General features: G+C 36.6%; 1 protein-coding gene across 2 annotated transcripts; it reads left to right on the forward strand.

Moving 5' to 3' along the window:
• Window positions 1–3,584: 3,584 nt before the first annotated feature.
• On the forward strand, window positions 3,585–17,494 carry LOC103700712 (LRR receptor kinase BAK1). 2 transcript variants are annotated; one of them, XM_088708873.1, is made up of 12 exons: window positions 3,587–4,151; window positions 7,472–7,604; window positions 7,704–7,775; window positions 11,472–11,527; window positions 11,875–12,018; window positions 13,502–13,573; window positions 13,682–13,753; window positions 13,844–13,956; window positions 15,349–15,483; window positions 15,560–15,901; window positions 16,127–16,521; window positions 16,868–17,494. In XM_088708873.1, the coding sequence occupies exons 4-12, from the start codon at window positions 11,484–11,486 to the stop codon at window positions 17,183–17,185; spliced, it is 1,635 nt and encodes a 544-aa protein (XP_088564999.1). In that variant the 5' UTR covers window positions 3,587–4,151; window positions 7,472–7,604; window positions 7,704–7,775; window positions 11,472–11,483; the 3' UTR covers window positions 17,186–17,494. The 2 variants fall into 2 exon arrangements, with proteins under 2 accessions (XP_008780820.1, XP_088564999.1); XM_008782598.5 differs by lacking the exon at window positions 11,472–11,527 and having other exon boundaries at window positions 3,585–4,151.
• Window positions 17,495–18,089: the final 595 nt, after the last annotated feature.

Consider the following 18,089-nt stretch of genomic DNA (forward strand, 5'->3'; position numbering starts at 1 on the left):
ACGGGAAGCTAGATTTTTTTTTTTTTTTGGGTACATAGGGAAGCTAGATTACTGTCACAGTTGGAAGACTTGGCGAATCCCGGAGTCCTCGTATAACCTTAGTCTGATGTAATATAATATGATATGACAAGATGCAACGTTATATCTCCCGTCATATCTGAAACAATTATGCACATAGCTACGTAATAATGTATGATTTCTGCGTTTGAATCAGTTATGCACAAAAATAAAAGTTAAAATGGTGCCTATTTTCTCTTTTTCTTCTTCGCTCTTGTCATGCATAATTTCGTTGCATCCAAAATGAGGACGTTACGTAACGATAAAAAAAATTAATACAACCTCTTTTTCCTTCACCCAAACAGGAGCCGCCACGGTGTGCATCAAATTCTGCTACGTACGTCAAATCATATTGTATATTTCCCAATCACTGCCTCCAATGGAGCTAAAAATGTCGGAAGATGGCCCCTCCGACACAAGTGACAGCTAACTTTAGACTAAATCTCATCGTGATGCATGGGATCCAAGACCTCTCAAACTCCACTCCTACGAAAGAATTTAATTTTGGATTGGAGATGATTGTGACTCCTTGTTGTTATCCGGTTCAGTTTGTGCGGGTCATACGAAGCAAGATTTATAATTATATCTCCTCAATACTGTCAATCAAAACCTACTAGATAACTATGATGTGCACTGTGTACATGGAGTATGGACAAGCATTTTTTGAGAAAAGTCTGCAACGAAGAGTTGAACATTGGATGTCCATATGTGGCCACCCATCGTTGTTGACCTTTGTGACTTTGATGTATTTAGTCCACTCCCAATCGAGTTCAGCTTTTGTTTTATTGCAAGGATATCTATATTCCGATTTTCAGTGAATGGAACAGAATAATTTATGCCATCTAACTGAAGATTGATATCATGTTGATCCTTCCTTTTAATTATTATTATTATTATTACTATTACGTTAACTTGCTTCTCACACCAATCGTATCCTCTCCATCAAGTAAAGTTAGTATGAAAGTTTTTATCAACCGGTGATCACCTGATACATGGATGCTTTGAGGCCTTGGTATTGGATCCGCAGCTATGTGCAAGTTTCGAGGCAAAGTGAACGAGAGATGAGCTGACGGCCATGCATTTGATTCTTTACGTGCATGAGCACGCATGATGGGTTCGAGGAAATTGCTCTCTCTCCCTCTCAGTCCAGTTCACTAAATTAATGTAGTCTAAAATTCTAGGTAGCCTTTCTTTGATAAGTAATCATAATGATTTATATATTTGATTGTTGACATATATATGCTTGTGTGATTATATGTACGTATGTATATGTTATAAGGAGTATAAATTATTTTTTTGAAAAAAAAATAACATAGCAAGCATGGTATATATGCTATATGATACCGTACCGGATACGATACCAATATCGGTACAAGTGGCATACCGACACTCGATATATGTACCGTACCGATACTATAGTGGTGTGGCACTGTTATGGAATTAGGTACCGATATGGCAAATCATGATAGCAAGTGTGTATTATTTTTTTTTTCCTCTTTTGCTTAAAGGGAAAGGAGTATTTTCTAGCATCCACAAAACAAAACCTTTTATGATCAACTGAGTGTTCAATGCACTCATATAACCTCCCAGCAGAAGGAAAACTAGTCTTCTAGTTACCTTTGGATTTCTTTCATGGTTGGAATAAAACAAATCGCTATTTAAGTTCCTCTCTCTCTCTCTCTCTCTCTCTCTCTCTCTCTCTCTTCACTTGCACCGTAAATCTAAAATACTCATAAATACTCAAACTCTAACCATGATAGGACACCAATCCAAAGACAATTATAGGCGTTCATACCTTTTCTTGCATTCATCGCATGTATCATACTTTAGTAAACTATAGAGTAATCAATTTCTTTGTCTAAAATATTCAATTATATTGAATTAATGAATTTTGTTTGTTATGGAATTTCGATGGCTTGATACGCATCATGTTTACCTAAATTTTGAAAAAATATGACAAAACTCACGACACTTGTGCTCCATCTAGAAGGAAAAATCTGGCAGCCCCCCTTTTTGACCAAGGTTTAGGTGCACGCTGAAGTGGAAATTGATCTTTCGCTAGGAGCTTGCTTGCAATACCATGCAGCCTTTGATATTCAACCACACCTTCTGTGACATGAGATTAATGGATTTATCAACTTCTCTTATTTATAAAATTTAAATTTCGAGAAGAGTTATGGAGAGAACTTTACAAGCAAGCGCTACTAAATTACTAAAGAGCAAAGAGAGAGATAGACAACTGTAGCATAGTTTCTTGAGATACCAGGTTAGGAATAATAGTGACATAATCTTATACATTCTTTTGTTGGAAATATTTCATCCAGAGAGAATTAGTCAAATTTGTTCCATAAAACATATTGTCCATGACAGCAAGTCCAAGTTGTGCCAAGTCGACGAACATTTTATTTTGGTGCTTTGGTGCTTAATTAACCTATTTATATTACGTACCTAGCTACTAATGCTTTTAATTCCCTTTCAATTACATATAAATCTAAACTTTGTCTACTTTTCAACATATATATTCAAATATAGTTTCTTTTCACCTGTATTTACCCTTCAAACTTTTGTCTCCTATGCCTGGAATGCAAATTGCTACCAGACTTCTCTTCAGATGTATGTCTATTGTACAAGTAGGATGCCAGTGAAACAAGAATAATGTTGGAGTTCAAAGATATCAAATGCTCTGGGGAGGCGGTGGTTTCAATAGTTCCAACATTTTCATGACAAGGAAGTACTCCATCCAAAGGTGAAGTTTTTTGAGGTAAAAAAAAATCATAGCTGCTGCTATTCAAAAATTCTTGAGACTAAAAAGGTCTTACATGTTGTTAATTGTTTCCCTCCTCCTTACTCACTAGGTAGCAATTCTCGCATGTCCAACAAATCATGCCATAGAAATGTATTTGAAACAAATCTCCAGGAGAGCACTATACAATATATATGCTTCCTCTAGCGGCTTGTCCATTTATTTTTAAGGATGAGACTTTGATTCCAATTGTTTAAAATCATCAATAGTTATATGCATTGCTAATAAAATCTCGATCAACTTGTTGGCACCTTTCTATGGCTCAACAATTTATATAATGTTGGATGCTAATATTTGTTACATTTGATTTGGTTTGTATCAAAATTATTATTACATCTTTTAGGGCATTTTTTAATTTTTTTTTAAATTTTTGAAAGAATCGTAGAAATTTTCCAAAATTATTTGTGAAAAGCACGTACCACAGCAACACAAATGTTCGAAGAGAATTTTTTGGCCAAATAAGCACAAAATTAAAAACGGATTGAATGTAGATTAGATATAGTTATTAATTGAATGTAAAAATTTATATTTTTTTTATTTTAACTGGATAAGATATTGAATATTTGAAAATAGGAATAAGAATGTTAATATAAGGTAGATGGTCAAATTTTGCAACTGTAAAATTAAAATATGATCGGAAAAATAATTTATTGATATATTAGTATGATTATTTATTTTTTTAAAACTTTTGCTATTACAAACAGGTATGGTCGTATGGATAGCTGTAGGTTATTCAATATCTTAGGATATCCGGTCCACTATCACGCCTGTCAGTGACCACCTCCTCCCTTTAAAAAATAAGAACAAGGAACGCCAAAAGATATCCAGCGATTTTTCTCGCCAGAGAGTAGAAAGGAAGAAGCGATTTTTCCCGTCAGAGAGAAAGAGAGAGAAGGAAAGAAGGAAAAATAATCCGTATCAGGGAAAAAGAGAGGAAGAAAGGGGGCGAGGGCGGCGGCAAAGATCGCTAGAATCCTCCACTACTGATCGCCTTGCCATCGCCGTACCGCTGCCCTCCGCTGCACTGGGGCTCGGATTCCGATCCGGATGGTGGTCTTTTGGCGAGGAATGGTTGGGGATTCGAGGTTTTTCTGAGTTCTTTTTTGGGGTTTAGAGCTCGTTGGGCGTCTCTTCCTGCTGTAATTCGTACGGATCTGGGGGGAACTGGAGTAGCAGCAGCGAGATTTGGCTGGAGGAATTGTGGCTCTGGAGCGGGAAGCCATGGCTCCGTGGTTCCTCTGGTTGGTCCTGATCTTCCACCCCCTGGCTAGGGTTCTTGCTAACATGGAAGGTATACTGAGGTCTATATCGGCTCGATTCCGCTCTTTTCCCTTCTTGTTGGTTTCTTTGAAATAAATGCCGGGGCAGCAGAAGATCTGAGAGCTTTGGTAGCTTCTGAGGTGATATTTTACTTGTTTGCTTTAGTTGGGTAGTTTTTAGTGATAGAGATGAAGTGATTTGAGCCCCGAGACTGGTGAAAGTTGCTGTTTTAGTACACTGCAAGTCCGTGGACTATAGTGTGAACAGCCGTATGATCTCTCCCTAGTATTCCTTTTCCTTGCTTGCTTGTAAGCTAGCTTATGATGAGATGTTAGGTGCTTCAATTGAGTCGCTTGTGGTTCGAGGTTATGACCCTGGTGTGCATAAACAAGTCTTCTAAAACAGGGAAGGGACACTCTTAGCACGATATTGGATATTGGGAGTTCACAACATCTATTACTTTTAATGGTTCATGGACATCATTTCTTCTTTCAGGTTATACAGTTTATTATGTTTTGACCTAGTGGATTTAGTTTGGAAGAGTTGAAGTGATTGCTATTATCATGAATATTCTAGTAGTCAACGATGTCAGTGATACCGTTACTCTCCTCAAAAATCTCTTTGGATGTTGGTGTTTTGGAATTTGATGTGGATATTAGTCCCTTGATCGGAGTTTGATAGCATTGATTTGGCTCCGGATATGCTGATGACCTCAAATTTGTTACCTTTAATGAGATGCAGGCTCAACCCTGCAATATGTGACCTCCTTCCTTCTTTTGGTATTTTAGAGTAGAACAAAGCTCATACCATTTAGGTCTTGGGTTAAAGCACGTTCTATTTTTTGTACAAGATGGACCTTCCTTTTCTATCTGATGATGCCATTGTTCAGCTAGTTAAGCTCAGGTAGCGGGACCACATAACTTCGTCAGTTATACGCTCACTCCAATGACTTGATGTTTGTACTATTGCTAGCATAACAAGAGGCATCAGCCTATAGGGTATTAGGTCCAAGGTTGAGATAGCTTCTCTGGAAGTCAAGGGTGGGATCCTTTACACACTGTCTCCACTTTTACCTAAACTAGCTAGTAACTTTTGTATTCAGCTGTGCATATTCTTCCTTTTATTACCCTAGTAGAAATCAACCGATGGTCGTCCTCTTTGCTTTCTCTGAACCGGCAACAAATAGTTTGAGGACAACATCCTATCATTGTCACACACTAATTGTTGTAAGCATGAATGGTACGTTTAAAACCAATAGAATTACATAGGTCTCTAGATCTAATATTATTTCTGCTAGTAGAACTACATGCGATCTTTAAATTTTTGGCAATGGTACCATGGCATTAGTCTGAAGTTAGCTATGATTTCAGGGCACAGGAGAAAAATGATTTGATATGAAATTCAATGATATAAGATGCATCATTGGATTGATTAGATGTGTCGTTTCAGTTATCAATAGAACATGATGGGAAGTTGCAGTATGAGACTGACAATGCCTAACCTTTGAAGATCTTGTCACACAGCTTCTGAAGTAGATAGCATTTTGTGGACCTCCAATAAACATGGGATTCAAACCCTGTTGTAGTAGGGCTGAAAAGTAATCGATTTAAAATTGTAAGACAATGATCATAGAGAATGGAGATAGAAGTCAAATAGAAAATTTAGAGTCAATGAGGAAGAAAGACACTCCAAATGAACCATAACCATAAGAATGGAGCCTTTTCCTGACTATTGTGGGTCTGTTTTGTGAATATTGTGAAAGTCTCATTCTTTCGTAAAGAAAAGACATTCACTTTCCGATAAGTGGTCATGTACTTAAAATAGATGAGTATCTATCCTGCTATACCTTTAAGAAGGCAACAAAATTTGATAGCATAATTTTCAATATTATCTTGCATCGATCCCTTCCATGATCTAGACTTATATATTGAGCCTATGCTCGACTAAAGGTCACTTTGCGACCTAGTTTTAGTAATAAAGATTCACATCTATTATAATATCCTAACCCAACTGATTAAAGAAGTAGTTCTTCTCACAGCTAAAGGGTAATGATGTGCCAACCATTTATTCCAATCATGTGATGTTTTTGTCGTTGATACACTTTAGATAATTATAAGGTTACCTTAGTGCTTCGATATACATTATAACTATCAGAAAATACAACTTCCATGCAAGGGAAATTGTGGGGGAACATTATAAAGATTATTTTTGAGAAAGCATCTTGGCAGGGTTGTATAGAACAACAGGCATTCAACCTTGAGATGATATAATAGGTCTAGAGCAAGGACTACAATTCAAGCATATCAGCCCTGATTTAGTCATAATATTTTAGTAGTGGTGCCATCTTGTACCGGCTGGGGACCCGTACGGGGGACCTGATACTTTTCAATTTTAGCGAACCAAGCTTGGATCACCCTGTATTGCACTGTATCTAGGCATACAACCCAATGTATCGGCCTTGTACTTCTCAGTCCTTCTTTTTTATTCTATTTCATTTATTTGCTCATTTGTACTGAGGCGTACTAATCATGTATCTTCCCACATTGCGTACTGTACCATACCAGATCATGCCTTATATGGGTTCCTACCTCCATACTAAAATCCTTAGTCTAGAGATGGCAAAACACAGCAACTTTAGTTTATACCTTGTCGATTGGTTATAGAAAATGCAGTAACAAATGCATGCACAATATTGATCTGCTTATGTCCTGGATTGAGACCCATGGGGGAACCGAGAGGGTATATTCGTGACCCTTATATCCAGGAGTTTTGACGTGACTGTTGGAAATCATCTAAGGGAGTCAACACTAAGCTATCCACAAAAGTGAGAATCTTGCAAGAGAAAATGCTGAAGCATTGGTGGAAGAACAGTTTCACTAGGAATCCTATTTATGACTTATGAGTGCCCATGAATGCAACTCAAATGTAACTTGATATCAGGGAAAATTGTTAGATACTTGATTTTAACATGAGAAGGTTGTAACATCAAGTAGAAGTTTTGTAAATTGAAGGAGCTGCTGGTGGCAAACATTGCAGTATCTATCGCATAGTTATATTTTGAATAGTGTCATCTTTGTAATGGTTTGGTAATACATTCCTGAAGGCCATGGGCGGTGCTTGTTAATCATTTCAATTCTGTTGCTGCCCATTTGCTTGCTTAGTCATGCTGCATTCAATTATCAGCCATAACATAATATCTCCAATTAATTTGCATTTCTTTTTTTTCAAGAAAAAAAATCTATTTAAGTTTCCTGCCATTTATCTTTTGTGCAACACCTTTTTATGTAATTTTTCTACAGTTTGTTATATTTTTTGTCAATTCCTCATGGTGAAACATTCCTGTACCAACAGGTGATGCATTGCACGATTTGAAGACCAACCTAAATGATCCAAATAATGTGTTGCAGAGTTGGGATCCGACCCTGGTCAATCCATGCACGTGGTTCCATGTTACTTGTAATAATGATAATAGTGTTATTAGAGTGTAAGTGTTTATATATCTGTGCATAGTTCATACCATTACATAACTTGATTATCATTGCTCGGTATGGTTATATGTAAGTAACGATGTTTATTGTTTCAGTGATCTTGGAAATGCACAGTTATCTGGTACATTGGTCCCTCAACTTGGTCTTCTGAAAAACTTGCAATATTTGTAAGTATTGTACTGTAGTAGATTATGGATCATTTTAATTTGTTGATCGCAGATAAGCATTCGAATAAAGAGGTTCAGCAAGTTCAATTTTCTTAAATATAATTTTGTAATGATTTATTTAAAAAACAACAATCATCTGCCAAGAAATGTCTGAATCCAACCTTTCCTTTCCAACCTTTTCCTATAGCGAGCAATTATCGTAAGGGTTATAAATCAAGTTCTTGCATGTAACAACATTCAAATATCTATGTCCAACCTCATTCATTGCCAGTGCAATTGCCTCATTGTCTAATGACTAATGGACATTTCTGAACCAGTAATATGTTAGCTAGATATATTTCTTAATAGTATTGTAGCTAATCACTAGTCCTACAAACAAACAAATGTATTATGCGACGTTTTTTTGCTGTGACTAATGTGAACAAATGCACAAAATAATTTATTTCACAATTGTAGATCTCTAGTGTGCCTAAATGTATTCCATGATTTCAAGAAGTCTGGTTATAACTTGTTATGAAAGATCTAAGGTTTTATTACACCTAAACTACCATAGTCACATTAATGTATTACCTAGAATATAAATCAGAGTAACATGTGTATATAAATAAGTACAACATGACCTTAATCATCATGTCTTGTCCCACTGTTAGGGGTTGGCATTTAATGAATCCTCTAAATCAGAGGTTTAAGGCACATTGAGGTGCCAAGGCCTTTTGAAGCCTAGGCAACACTCAAAGCGAGGTGTATGAATTCATGCTTGCACTAGCAAGAAAGAAGGGATTTTGATTCCCTTATTTCCCCTGGCAATAAGAAGATACAGGTGGTGAACCACGTATTCGCCGAGGACGAAGAAAAAGAAAAATTGGGATTCTAAGTCCTCTATTTCACCCAAAAACAACTAAGAGAAGAAGAATAGGGAACAACGAATTCATGATTCACCTAGCTATAGGAAGTTTTTTCTTTTCTTTCCCATTTCTTTTTTCTCGTAGCGCCTCATCTTTGCTTGATCTGTAGCATAGGGCTTTGGGTTATAGTAGGATGAATGCCCTCCCTGGAGGTGCACCTGGGCCTCACATGGAAGCAAATATGTTGAGCACCTTTAGGGTGTCTCACTGAAGGGGTGTTGCCTGGTGGGAGGCAAGGTGTTAGGCTAGGCCTTGTTGCACCGTGTGCCTCAGGCATGCTTGAGATGACTTTTCACAACATGGGAATTCTCATTTGCCAATCATATTTTAACAAACTAAAACTATTAGTATATCCATGTTGTATGATCAATTGGTTTCTTTGACTTTTATAGTGATCTGTTTTTCTTTGATATTCCAAAATATGAAATCAGCAATCTCCTTTAAATTTTTGACTTTCTAGGGTAAAGAAAAATAGTTTTGTTTTTTTAGGAGTTAAGACCTAGATTTATCTCTTCTACCATTCTTAAAAATTCGACTCCTATAATCTCTTCCCTTAGAGGAGAATTTAAGCTAAGGAGCCTATGTCTAATGTACACTTTTTTTGGATCAAATACCGCAATTGAATTTTGTTGTACCTATTATTTAAGCGTACTGTTTGTTTCCTGGACATGATATGGTTGTTGAGAAGTGAACTTTTGATGTCCTTGTATGGTGACCTCTTACTTCTTGTTCATTCAAGTCATAGTTTACTTATGCTTCTTACCTTGATGTTGTTTCAACCGTATTCTTCATGCTTAAAAGAAATTGAAGAGGATCTTACAATTTGCAATCTGATCCACAATCCTATTCGATTTGACCCCCTTAACAGTTTATGATATGAATCCAATCTTAACAGCATTGCTCCTAAGATTTTTGTTTATGTTCCCAACCATTTCAATCAGTTTTCCATTACTTTATTTTCAATTGGTGGATGGGATTCCATATGATGATACAATGTTAGATGCAAGAGCATATTGGCGAAATTCAGTAAGGAGTTGAAGATTTACAAAAGGGAAGGAAGAAGAGAGGAATATGTGGAGTCCACCATAACAAAAAGGGAAAAAAATGGCTCCAACGTTCATACTAAAGTCACAATATCTGTCTAGAAGCATTCTCTTGGCAGTTTTTATACAAGAAAAACTTAATTAACGAAAACTTGTTGTCTAGACTATTAGTTTGTCTTTTGGATTTTTTTTTTTAATTAACGAAAACTTAATTAACTATATGCTTACAATAAAAATATCCTAAACTGGAATATTTTTGGTCCTATATTTTTTGTCAAACTTCTAAACTATTTTTGACCTTGAGACATGGGGATTTTGGTTTAGGTTTGGCACTAAGAAAGATCTTTCTATTTTAATCATGTACCTAGCTATATTGAGCTGCCTAAGAGAGGTTGCTGCTGCATTTAGAATGCATTTGAATCTGGCTCATTTTGATGGACCCTTGATTTCATCCAATATTAGATCCCCTCTGGATAGATTTCATTCCAAATTTCAACAAATTTTGTTCCTCTAGTGTAAGTATGCCAAGAGAACTCCTTCACATGTAAATCTTTTGAATGTTCTCACATGTAAATCTTTTGAATGTTCTCACATGTAAATCTTTTGAATCTTCTCACATGCAAGTCTTTTGAGTTATAATAAAATTAAACTTGCTATTGTCCTGTCTTATTGGGGCATATAAAAAGTAACGTAGTGCTGGCTTGCAATTATGGGGGGAAAGAAACCATGGTCTTTCTAGGAGAATTTGTGTAATTCTCATGGCAAAAAAGGACCACTATGGTCGTTAGAGAATTTGTGTAATTCTCATGGGGCAAGATCATCTTTCACTTGATCTGTTTATTCCTTGTTGGAGATTGGCACCTCACGATAATCCACTCATAATAGCTTAACCAAGAGAATTAAAGTGGAGCTATATCTTCAGGTTAAATGTCCCTCAACTTTAGCTGGAACAATATTCTCAATGTCTGCATTGTTACTAACGACAATGCATATCTTATTTTGCTGGTTAACCTCATTTTGGAATCTGGATATATTGATTTGCTTTAAACTGAAATCTTTTCTTTGGAAAGATTATGTCAATCCCTAGGGTCCGGGTGAATTATCTGCTGAATATACCATTTATGGTGGTGGGTGGGGATAGGTTAGTGCGGCTTCTAGTTTGGGAGTGAGATTTTCTGATTATGGAATCTGTTGCCCATAGAATACGTAAAAAATTGGGATACTGGAAATCATCTCTTGGAAGGAGTGCAATATCCTTAGTTTTTGGGATTATATGATCTGCAAGGTCTCCAATTCCGTTATTTTTCTCAACCATGGCTGGGGCGCGCTCTCCTAAAAATCTGTTTCTGGGGGGAGACTGTCCCTGGATAGCTGGCCCAGGCATCCAAACAGGTCCCTAATCTTTCTTTAAATCTAAATCACATTTTAAGCTTTTTAGTCAGATTTTATTTCCATTCCCCATCAAAAGTCCAGGTGTCTCAAGTAATGTTGAAAAAGAAAATTAAACAGCTTTAACTTTAAAAGATGTAAATTTAGTTCATTAGGATCAAAAGAAATAGGGGTGGGTGTAACAGGATTTACCTCCGCTCAAATTGTCTTGGGATTTGGCTGTCTTTTCTCATCTAATTTAGTTTCTAGATTGTTAACCATGTAGATCGAAAGCTGAGATAGACTAGGCTGACCAACCTATTTTAATTTTATCTGGATGAATGACTTTAACTAGTTGAATGCCTTCATTTCAATTGCAGGAGATAGTTGTAATGAAGTGGCTGAATCCTTGGGAGGAATACCTCTCCAGTATTGTGTATGTTCTTTTGAGATCCACTAATGATGCCTTGTGCCTCTTCTTAATTGTCTTAGCAAGATATATCAGCTTGAAATCCATCACCAATTAGTATCTTTTGATGTGAAATTTTTATCAAACTGAAACTTGAAATCTAGCATAGTAACATCCCTAATTATTGGTGTAACTATTTCCTTTGTATTTATTGCTTCGTGTAGAAGAAATCCATCTGTGAACATGTACCTTAAAGCTGGTTCATGCTTTCTAATTAAGATGTGTCTATATCTGCTCATAATCATCGATAATTATAGTGAAGCTTTCTAATACTTCTGATTCTGATTTCAACTTGATTTAACTTTTCACAACAGGGAACTTTACAGTAACAATATAAGTGGGACAATTCCTAGTGACCTCGGAAATCTGACAAATTTGGTGAGCTTGGATCTGTACTTGAACAACTTCACTGGTGGAATACCCGACTCACTGGGAAAGCTAATAAAACTGCGTTTCCTGTATGAACACTCCTCTACTCTATATATATGGATCTTTTTGTGCTTAATGCTGGCTTATGTGTTTATCTTATGGCATACCGATCTGATAACAATAGTATATAAATTTTGCTAATGACAATTTCATTTGGCTTATATTTTGATATTTAAGCATTGTTACCATTGCATGACTTATTTCCTGCTCGTGCTGTATGTAGATTTTCTTTTTAGATCTGATAATCAGGAGATATGGTCTGTAAAGCCAATTGACAATAATCTTTATTGCACTGTCGGCTATTCATTGGAGCGTTACGTTTTATGTGATTCTTCTTTGAAGCCAATGAGTTCTATATAAATTGGCATAGAAGTGTCTTGGTGGAACAAAATTGTCGCTAATGTTGTTACAAAGTTGCTAGGTAGTATTTTACTGGATATTTGTAATTCTGAGGTTTCTTTTTTGCACTCCAATTATTATATAGCAGATTATGTAGTTGTTATTTGTTGTTCTTCAAAAATTGCTGCATTTTTGTAATTAAGGTTCACGAGTGTTTTAGTGTGCTTGATTGCACTTTGGTTTTGAAAACATTGGCCATTTTCTTTTTTTTGACAGTAATCTTGCTTGATTGAACTAGGCAAAGTAATCTCAAAAGTTAATTTTCATTGACTATGTATCCTTGGCACTTTTAAACTTAACAAATGATACACAGTAGTCAGGTCTCAAACTCATACAGGGAAGATGACATCTATATGCTTTGAAAATATACTACCCTTTCCCTTTGGCTGCAAGGAAGCTGGGAATCTAACAATTTTCATACCCTCCAATGTTAAACTAACTTGATCATGGAACTAACATATTGTTCAAAATGCACCTAGAGCAACTCTACCATTGCACCAAGACCTGCCCTTTAGGAATAATACTGTAAAATGGGAGCAATATTTAGAGCAGTTTCTTTCATTGCATGCTGACCTTATCACTGCAAATCTTGATTCTATATAATGCATTGTTGTGTGCATGTGCGTGTGCGTCTGCATGTGCATGTTTGTGTGTACATGTGTCGAGAATTCCTCTATGATAGCTACTGATGTATGTAAGCCTGTACATTATGTGGGTGTTATTGATATGGTAATGAAGAAATATAATAAAGCTTGAAAAATATGTTAGGTTTCTTAATCTGCCAATGGGCCATGTTGGTTTCACTGCAGCTCCTCTCTTGCCCAAAACTACATTAAACAGGAGTTAGCAACAATTGATAGAGAATTTTTGCTAGGTCTAGAGGTCGTTGTGTTGTGTGATCTCCTTGAATTTTGACTGGACTTTGATCCGTAAAACTGAACCCTTATATATGACATAAGACTTGCTGCTTATTATTATAGAATAACAAAAAAATGGAGTGACAAGACATGGAATTTCCTTTCGATTAATTGATTTATTTATTTATTCTTTAGAATATATATTTATTTATGGTTTAAGTTTTTCTGATGTCTTCAAATTTATGTCGAAGGATAGCCGGCTTAACAACAATAGCTTATCAGGCCCAATTCCTCAATCTTTAACCAATATTACTGCACTCCAAGTTCTGTAAGTTGCCGTGCTCTTTCCATATGCAATAGTTTATCCTATCTTATTTAATGTCTCCTGACTACTTTCACTGCATAGCATGACTATATAATGTTTATGAACGTGCAGGGATTTGTCAAACAACAACTTATCAGGAGGAGTTCCATCAACTGGATCCTTTTCTCTATTCACCCCTATCAGGTTTTTGGCTGATAATCTTTACAGATAGTCGGGTATCGTCATGCTTTGTTTGGTGCTATTGGTGCTGACTTTATACACTTAAATCTGCAGTTTTGCTAACAATCCTCTATTATGTGGTCCGGGTACAACAAAGGCTTGTCCTGGTGCTCCTCCATTACCTCCGCCACCTCCTTTTATTTCTCCATCACCACCCTTATCTCGAGGTGATTATCTCTTACAATTTATGCTAACTGGAACTTAATAAGTACTGGTGATGCCTCTAACTTTTTCACTATGGTCTGGCAAGATTCATTCAAAGTTTTGCTTTTAACGATAAAATTGCACGGTGGTAATCATACACTTCTATTTGTAAGATTAATTTTCTCCTTTCAGCTTAAAATGGTCTTTGTACTTTTCTCTTTATAAGTATTCGCTTTTGAAGTTTCCAAAAGAAAAATTCTCATGTATTGCACACTATTAGCAAGGATTGGGATGTAGAAGCACTATACTCCAGATCCGGTACCCATGCTTACTCATTTGAAAGGTTGGATATGGATATATTTGGATTTACACTGCAGTAATAACAAGTTAGAAGTTTTATTTTCCATAGAGATTGAACTGGTTCATATTCATAGGATGTTTACGAACATGAATCGGTTAAATTTCTATGGAAAATAAAATTTCTAAATTATTAGAATTATGGAGAAGTGCATTACAATCCAAGGCTTCTAGGTTAAATGAGACTAGGACATAATACATGGAATGACGTTTTGAGTAAAATTAAAAATAGAGATGAAGGTAGAGTGGAAATTAGGGATTATAAAGTTTCTAAGAATGATCATTTTAGGTATTTAGGATTGACTATTCATAAGAAATGGATAATTGAATTATCCATAGGATTAAGGAAGGTTGGATCAAATGAAGATATGTATTATGTGATGTAGGATACCAGCCAAGTTGAAGAAAAAATTTATAGGATAGCCATACGACCAACTATACTTTATGGAATGAAATGTTAAACTTTTAGAAAACAATATGTGCACAAGATAAGTATGGGCCAAATGAGAATGTTAAGATGGATGTGTGGTAATATAGGAAAAGATAGAATAAGAAATAAAGTCATAAGTCAAAAGATGGAGGTAGCACCAATTGAGAAAAGGACGAGTTAGATAGTTTGGACATATACATCATAGGCCAAAGGATGCACCAATATTTGATATATATAGAAAGAATGAAAAAGGATAGAGGTAGATCGAAAATCATATGAAAATCATATGGGATCAAGTAGTAAGGAAGAACTTAATATCTCAACATCTTTCAAAAAATATGATCCTAAACTGAGTGGAATGGGGAAAAGGATTCATGTAGCTGACCCTTACTATTGGGATTAAGGCTTGGTTGAGTATAGAGATTTAACTGATATTGGCCTACACATTTTTCTAGCTGGTAATCTTTGGTAAGATACAATTTAGGAACTGTTTTTATTTTTTTGGTAAGCTAGGAGCTGCCTTCTGAGTTGCATAATTATGGAATGCTTATCATGATATTGGATTGGTCATACAGGGAAATAGCTGTTGTTGAGTGAATCTTATTCCCATTTTATGTTGTTACGATAGGAAGTAGTGCCTCTAGCACTGGAGCAATTGCTGGGGGAGTTGCTGCTGGTGCTGCTCTGCTATTTGCTGCACCTGCTATTGGATTTGCATGGTGGCGCCGTCGTAAGCCGCAAGAATATTTCTTTGATGTGCCTGGTTAGTATTTAATGGTTAAATTATGCAGCTGGTATATAAGGATGTGATATGCAATGTTCCATGGTTTTTTGTACAGCTGAAGAGGATCCAGAAGTTCATTTGGGCCAGCTCAAAAGGTTTTCTCTGCGAGAACTACAAGTTGCTACCGATAATTTTAGCAACAAGAACATTTTGGGCAGAGGTGGGTTTGGAAAGGTCTACAAAGGACGTCTTGCAGATGGTTCATTGGTGGCGGTAAAGAGGCTAAAAGAAGAGCGCACGCCAGGTGGTGAGCTTCAATTTCAGACAGAAGTTGAGATGATTAGCATGGCTGTGCATCGAAACTTGCTTCGGCTTCGTGGGTTTTGCATGACACCCACCGAACGTTTGCTGGTATACCCCTATATGGCTAATGGAAGTGTTGCATCACGCTTAAGAGGTATGCAACATTCCTTTATAATTATGTGATACAATTCAATGCATTTTCCTAATCAGTATAGGCATCATCATTTTCAAGAATACTAAGTGACTGCAGCTATTTCACTCTTTTTTTGAAAATTATCGTAGACAGTATTCTCGTGATTACTTAAAAAATCTCTATGCTAAGATCATTCTTTATTGTTATGATTATTAATGTCGTAAAGAGTCTTCTACTTGTTTGTAGAGCGGCTACCATCTGAACTGCCACTTGATTGGCCAACTCGGCGAAGGATTGCTTTGGGATCTGCAAGGGGGCTGTCGTATTTGCATGATCATTGTGATCCAAAAATTATTCATCGTGATGTCAAAGCTGCAAATATTTTATTGGATGAAGAGTTTGAGGCAGTTGTTGGAGACTTTGGCTTGGCCAAGCTTATGGACTACAAGGATACCCATGTAACAACTGCAGTTCGTGGAACAATCGGACACATTGCTCCAGAGTACCTATCTACTGGAAAGTCCTCAGAGAAGACAGATGTTTTTGGATATGGAATCATGCTTTTGGAACTGATTACAGGGCAGAGGGCTTTCGATCTCGCGAGGCTTGCAAATGATGATGATGTCATGTTGCTGGACTGGGTAAGCATAATTCTCTGTTTTGTTTGATATTTTTATGTGTTAAATTTGCATTAAAATTTAGGTCAATGGCCATCATGTTTTTTCTGGGAAGTCTTTCAAAAGACAAGGTTCAGGATCTAAAGGTGTTTTTGTTTAAAAACAAAAAATACTACTATTCAAGGTTTTGAGATAAACTTTAATTGAAATTTTATGCATGAATTATGAAGTTAAAGGGAAAAGAATAAGGTAGACCTGCCTGTCACTTTGATGATATCTTATAAAAATTTCTCGTATTACCATAGTGAGGCATCAAAACAAACAACTTAGTGGAAAGATTTTCCGTTCCTGATATTTGTGCTTCTCTCAGGTAAAAGGACTTCTGAAAGAGAAAAAGTTGGAGATGTTGGTGGACCCGGATCTCCAGAATGACTATGTGGGGGCTGAAGTGGAGTCACTCATCCAAGTTGCTCTGTTATGTACTCAGGGCTCCCCAATGGAGCGGCCGAAGATGTCAGAGGTGGTGAGAATGCTCGAAGGCGATGGCCTTGCTGAGAGATGGGAGGAGTGGCAGCAGGTTGAAGTCGTACGCCAAGAAGTAGAGATTTCTCCACTTAGTCGCAACTCTGAATGGATCATAGACTCTACCGACAACCTTCATCCGGTCGAATTATCTGGCCCCAGATGACTTCATGATGAAGTTGAGAAGAGGAAATTATTCATCGCTCCATCTATTTGTCCACTTACCATCTTCTGTAAGCCCATCCTTTAATCCACGTAAAATCACTTTTGTGCATATGAATCTGTGGGGCCCTTGTATTGTCCCGGGTAATTTGTTGATGTGTAATTTTTTTTCCTTTTTCATGAAAACACATGGCAACTACCTTCAGGAGGCGAATTTCCTCTCTGCAAGGAGGTGTCATATGTGGATGACGTCTGTAGTAACATAATCTTTTCGTGGCAAAAAAAAAAGGAGACAACGCTTTGTGCCATGCTACACTCGCGACTTACAAGTTCTTTATATAAACCTTAGTAGTAGTTTATGAACAACTATTGGAAAAATGCTACCTTCTTAATCCATTGGAAAAACGAATACTGGTTATAGGAACACAAGTTCTTACATCAAGTTCTTCTCAAATGAACACAGGCCTACAACAAATCGTTTTTACGAGCAAAACTTGTTCTTGCTGATAAGCTATTTGTCTGACAAAAACTATGCTCTGGCTCTGCAAGAAAAAAGAGATTGGTTAAATTGCTTTTCCTAGGCGAGTCTAGTTGGTAGCACCTCCAGGGCACAGATTCTTACTTTCTGATGAGCATTCAGAAACTTCTACTAGCTAATAAACCCAAACACAAATGCATCACTCTCTGTAAAACCGTTTATTAAAAGGAAAGATTCAAATAAAAGTCCAGCATGGAGGTAATCGTATCTAAAGCAAGTGAAAAATATGATGCAAATGTACTTGCAGATATGCATGGGTGCCTATGCGTGTACGTGCGCACGCATTCATGCAGAGAGAGAAGCCTCTCCTTGGTCAATTAAACCCCGTCTCTTTAATTTCAGGAGTAATTAAAGATTTTACGTATGCCAA

Source organism: Phoenix dactylifera, chromosome 12 (genome assembly GCF_051530095.1).
Source record: "Phoenix dactylifera cultivar Ajwa chromosome 12, Ajwa_hap1_PhDact_Kaust_v1.1, whole genome shotgun sequence".
Taxonomy (NCBI): domain Eukaryota; kingdom Viridiplantae; phylum Streptophyta; class Magnoliopsida; order Arecales; family Arecaceae; genus Phoenix; species Phoenix dactylifera.